This window comes from Cornus florida, unplaced genomic scaffold (assembly GCF_030987335.1).
Source record: "Cornus florida cultivar Cherokee Brave unplaced genomic scaffold, ASM3098733v1 CherokeeBrave_3.0.0_Hap2_Chr03, whole genome shotgun sequence".
NCBI classification, from domain to species: Eukaryota; Viridiplantae; Streptophyta; class Magnoliopsida; order Cornales; family Cornaceae; genus Cornus; species Cornus florida.
Genome location: NW_026775573.1, coordinates 68,337,550 through 68,343,522, shown reverse-complemented (window position 1 = coordinate 68,343,522; position 5,973 = coordinate 68,337,550). Strand labels below are relative to the sequence as shown.

The 5,973-nt window shown below is 33.8% G+C and overlaps 1 protein-coding gene across 1 annotated transcript; it reads left to right on the top strand.

The window, feature by feature from the left end:
• The first annotated feature begins 2,166 nt into the window (after positions 1 to 2,166).
• Positions 2,167 to 5,227, top strand: LOC132298820 (acetylserotonin O-methyltransferase-like). The gene is made up of 2 exons (XM_059795169.1): positions 2,167 to 2,956; positions 4,702 to 5,227. Exons 1-2 carry the CDS (start codon positions 2,186 to 2,188, stop codon positions 4,996 to 4,998), a joined length of 1,068 nt encoding a protein of 355 aa, XP_059651152.1. The 5' UTR covers positions 2,167 to 2,185; the 3' UTR covers positions 4,999 to 5,227.
• The last annotated feature ends 746 nt before the right edge of the window (positions 5,228 to 5,973 follow it).

The following is a 5,973-nucleotide window of genomic DNA, read 5'->3' as shown; positions in this document are numbered from 1 at the left end:
ATAACCCTTTAACTATTAATTACATAACTACCCAAAGTGTCGGTCTAAGGATCCCGAAAAATCCGCCTAATAAATCAAAGTAATTATTAATTAATAAAAAATTCTATACTTTTCTCATACTTAATAGTCAAATGCCTTGACGGTGATAAGGAGCAATTATATACGACGGTTCTCGCAATATATCTCAACCTAACGCGGATCCAGTTTAAGTCTTAATTAATTATAAGTCCATCCATAATTACTAACTATGAACAATTTATGATTACTATTTATATTCATATATTGATCGCCATCACATACATATATAAATATCTCTTGTAATCAAGTGGACACTATCAATTCTATAATGAATCGAAACATAATACATTGAATTCACCAATTGTATAAAGTATAAATATTTCAGAAACGTCAGGAACATATGTCATTATAATTCAGATAGGAATTTGCTATACCAGAGCATATAAATCCTAACACATGGGACTAAGGTGTTGCCCATGAATACAAAAATGGACATTAAGAGCCCATTTTGGTGGACTAGTCAAGCGAACCGTGGCTCTGCATTTTAGGTTCTGAAAATTGGACTAGTGTCCTTGCAGAACCTGTTGCTCAGTTTGACCTAGCCACTGTTCCGTCACCTTAACTTCAAACGGTTGTAATTTGTTTGTTTTAAATTTAAATGGGTCACATTTTTATCCAAACTGACGGTCTTAAAGTCAACTTTTTAGTAATATCAATATAATTTCAAAATTCACACTAAAAGATATTGTCATGAAGTAGTGTCATGAAATCTTAAAAGCCAAGGATGTCTTTTTGTAGGAAAACATTTGTTCTAGCAACGAGAATCCTATGAAATTTTTTAAATGTTTAAAATAATTTGGATTAACCCCATTTGACTAATTTTGAGTCAACTCACTCTCTCACAGTTTTGGAATGATTATTTTATTTCAAATTTAACTTTTTTGTCTAAATAAGAGTCCGATTCATTTTCATATCTGTTCATGACTCCGATCCTTGAATCGTGACATAACATCCTAAAAGAGTTATAAATTCACTCAAATATCATTTCCAGATGTGATTCTTCACTCTTCAATTCAACATACATACTTGTCCATACATTCGCGGGTGTTTGTGACATTGTTGCTTCACCGTATCAATCTTACAGCATGATTTTTTTACATTTCACTTTCTCTGCCACACAACACATTTCTTTTCCTCTATTCTTTTTCTTTCGCCTAACATTTGGACTCCTTGCGTGTTCCCCCTCACTGTAATTTTTTTTTAGCCACCCCTCACTGTTACACAACACTTACATATTATAATATATACTATTACACTACTTCTTACATTCACCGTCTCAATCTTACAACATGATTTCTTACATTTCACTTTCTCTGCCACACGACACATTTCTTTTCCTCTTTTCTTTTTCTTTTGCCTAACATTTGGACGACTCTACGTGTTCTTCCCTCACTGTAAATTTTTTTTTTTTTAGCCACCCCTCACTGTTACACACCACTTACATATATATTATAATATGTATGTATATATATATATATATATTACACTACTTAATACATGCACACAAGTTTTTCTCAATTATTACCTCTCCCCATATTCACTATTTGCTTCCTTTATTTTATTATCTTACATCATGGACATACGAGGCAGTATCAAATTTGGATTACACTTCTATAGTTCTAGTGTTTCCTTTGGTGGTCATAGGAGACAATGTCAAATTCAGATTGCATGCTACCATGTGAGTAATAGGTCTATTAGTTGTTTGGTACAAGCCTAGAGATAGGGTGTTCCAATCTCAATAGAAATATGAATATTTAAACACGAATAATATGACATGGTGTCGGCAACATTGTTACCATGTCAAATTCTAAATCCACTCATGTCAAATCAATCAAAAACCTCTAATGGAGCCATGTCAAATTAGACCAAGTCCTCGGAAACAAATCTATCCATTAAATAAATTATAGAGCCGTCACCAATGGAGTCATGTCTAAGAAATCAAAGCCCTCTAAAACAAATCTATCCTATGGAGTTACTTATAGAGTACGTCCTCACCGTCTATGCGCTCATTCATTTCTCCATATATAATTGAAGCTATGCTACAATACAAGACATATAATTAAAGTTTAGATTCACTTCATTGTTTGTGTGAAAGAGAGAGAGATCGATGGAAGGAGAAGGAAGAAGAGAAATAACCAGTAGAGAGGAAGAAGCAGCACAAGCCCAAGTGGACATATGGAAATATATGTTTGGGTTTGTAGATGTGGCAGTGGTGAAGTGTGCCATTGAGCTTGGCATAGCTGAGGTCCTGGAAAGCCACGGAGGTCCCATGACACTCTCCGAGCTTTCGTCCGCCCTTGGCTGCCCCTCCCCATCCGCCCTCTACCGTGTCATGAGGTTCTTGGTGCACCAGCGCGTGTTTAAGGAAGACTCCACAAGCCAAGGTATCATTGGCTATGCTCAAACACCGTTGTCCCGGCTGCTAATGAGACATGGTAAAAACAGCTTGGCCGATCTTTTGCTGCTAGGGAGCAGTCCGGCGGTGGTTGAGTCGTGGCATAGTCTAAGTGCTCGTGTTCTATCCATTGATACTTCAGCATTTGAGCTCGCCCATGGTGAGGACATATGGAGCTACGCAGCTAAAAATCCCGCCCAGATGAAGCTTATTGATGATGGTATGGCTTGTGATGCTAGGGTGGTTGTGCCGGCGGTAATTGAGGGCTGTTCGGAGCTCTTTGGTGGGCTGAACGTTTTGGTGGACGTGGGTGGTGGAAATGGCACTACTCTGAGCATGTTGGTTAAAGCCTTCCCATGGATTCAAGGCATTAACTTTGATCTTCCTCATGTTGTCTCTGCTGCTCCAAACTGTGTTGGCATTGAGCATGTTGGGGGAGACATGTTTGATAAGGTTCCCAAAGCGGATGCTGCTTTCCTCATGGTTTGTATTAATGTTAACATTATTAATTTCTCTCTTGATCCTCTTCCTCTATGGTATACTTTTTGTTTAAATTTAGACAGTTATAAAAACAAGTGTTTATTTAATAGTCTTTTATTTTTCTCTTAAAATTATTTTTTGTTCTAAATTATTAAGAACTATTTTTAGAGTTATAAATTAAATTTAACTGGCTTTTATTTTTCTCTTAAAATTAATTTCTGCTCTAAATTCTTAAAAATTATTTTTAGAGTTCTAAACTAAATATGTTCTAATTTTTTTTTAAGTATCATGATTATTTAGAATCCATGAGCCGACGTGTCTTATATTGGCATATATGAAACAGTCTGCGCATGGTTAGAATTGTTTAAGAATTTAAACTACAAGCTGGGCGACAAAATAAAAAACATGACTTTTTAACAAGCCTATTTGACTGGTTAGGTGTCAAGTCCCCATCGTTACTAACTGGTCTCAAAACCATCTTACCCAACACAAACAGCAACTTCTGCATGCACACGAAAAGAAAATAAAAAAAAATAATAATAATAATCCACTAAACCCCAGTCCCTTCCACTTTCAAATCAAACTCTTTTTTTGTTTATTATTTACACACACATGTCGTTTTTAAAATTTGAATTCTTGATCTTTCTTTAAAAAGTAAGAGGCCGATATCGCTAAGCCACTGGCCCATTAATAACCCTTTTATCCACATTAAAACTAACTGAATTCAAGGGGCTTTAATTATAATCATCAAAACTTATATAACAAGGACACAATATGATAAAGACATATTGACATGTCAAATTTTTAAAAAGTAAGATAAGGGTACGTACGGCGTGGACACCGCCAAGTATAAATATAAATTTTTATTTTTATACATCTATTCAATAATAGCATTATAAAACTTTAATTTATTTATAATTAAGAATTGCTCCGAATTGAATTAAATCCAAAATAAATTTATGTCATTATTGTAATAATTTTTGTATCATATATACCATTATTTCACTACTTTATCATCATAATATTCATATTATTTTCAAAATTACTGTGTAAACTTATGTTAAAAATACTTAAAAAGTATCAGCAAAGTGTTCGTGAAGTGTCGGCTCAGGAGAGCCACGTCACATTTTCATATAAGTCTTTTTAAATTTTTTTTTTTTTTTTTTTTTTTTTTAGGTAAAAGGGCTAGTCCTTTTAAAATTGAGTACACAATGTTATCATAAATCATTGCCCTTCAATTACGTGTCAATAAAACTACTTGTCATATAATAAACTATGCTTGCACTAAAATAAAACTCCGTACTAAAGTTTTGAAAGATAATCAGAAAACCGGCCTACACTTTCTGAGGTGATTACACTTGTGATAATGTAAATAAAATAAAGAAATCAATTTTTTTTGGATATATAATAATATATTTTTATAATTATATATTTTTTGTTGGTTTTGTGTTCTATTATTATTATTATTATTATTATGTCTAAAAGATTTGAAATGTAAGTAGGGTATAAATATTAGTCAAAACATGTATCAATTTCCTCAAGTCATCAGTAGCACTTCATTGAAATTCAAACTTTACTTTAGAATTTTGCTTAGACACACTGACCAAATGAAGGTTCTAACCTAACTTACGCCATCATTATGTAGACTGTTGGAGACGGATAGCTCCTGTGTAGAAGCAATAATTAATATATATTGAACACATTTCTAATACATACGTGCCTATACATATATATTTTTGGAATTGTAGTGGGTTCTGCATGACTGGGGTGACGACGAGTGCATCCAAATCCTAAAAAAATGCAGAGAAGCCATTCCAGAGGACAAAGGGAAGGTGATTATCGTAGAAGCCGTGATCGAAGAAGGGGAAGGAGACAAGCTCAAGTATGTGAGGTTGATGCTGGACATGGTGATGATGGCTCAAACAAAAACTGGAAAAGAGAGGACTCTGAAAGAGTGGGCATACATTCTAGGCAAAGCTGGCTTCAGCCGATACACTTTGAATCGCATTCAAGCTGTTCAGTCTGTCATTGAGGCCTATCCTTGATTTGCATATGAAGTGTTTCATAGTGTTCAAAGGATGATGAACACAATAAATATTGTGCGAATAAAGCTTTATATAAGCATAGTCTCTGTTGGGATTAGGGTTTTAGTAATCGAGTGAGATTTCCCAGCAAGGATCTGTTTGGTTTAGCCTTTAAAATTTAGTACTATGTTCTGATAATGTTTGAATTTTATTCAATGAACAGCTTGAGGAGACTGTGATAGTTTGTTAATTATATGTAGACCGTTTGACCTTCAACTAATTTTGTGAAAACAATATTTAGACACACTTAAAAGCACATAATTAGGTTTATTCAATATTTGGTCAGTCCAAGAAACATAGATGACTTTGACAGGCTCGTAACCTGAACTCAGATCATCGTGACAAATCTTTTTTATTTACAATTTTTATTTCCCAATGCTTTGGGTCAATGACTTTGATTTTTTATTTTTTCTTCTAAATATTTAATCCAATAAACTAATGTGGATTTGGTGAAATTTGTGTTAAAATGTCTAATGCCATGTGAAATGAAAAATAAAAAGTCCACAATGATGGTTGTTTTGTTTAGATCACAATTAATAAGAAGTAAAAATTATGGTAGGTTAGTATGAGTCGTGCAGCGAAATAAATTGTGAAAAGTTAAAGTTTTTATTTAGGGAGGATATAATCATGCACCTTTCTTTTCAATTAGCTTTACTTATATTAACAAATAATTAAACAATCACATGCAGAATAAAAGCATGTAAAACAAATAAAGTTTAAGAGATGACACTAGAATTTTTAGCGAGGAAATTCCGATTGGCAAAAGAGACCAATCGTTGTAGGAAAAACCTCGTGTATTGTGCAGTCTAGAGCAAAATGATCCAATATGTTTGAAACAAAATACAATGAACTTTGACTCAGGCTCACACCCAATCGTTCTACCAAAAACCAATTATTGCTGACAATTTCTACCTTTACGATGTCCCATCCAACAGC

Excerpts from the sequence above, each read along its gene's own strand:
- LOC132298820 (XM_059795169.1), top strand. The coding sequence starts at position 2,186 with ATGGAAGGAGAAGGAAGAAGAGAAATAACCAGTAGAGAGGAAGAAGCA. Across the intron at positions 2,957-4,701 it reads CGGATGCTGCTTTCCTCATG|TGGGTTCTGCATGACTGGGG; the intron begins GTTTGTATTAAT and ends TTGGAATTGTAG.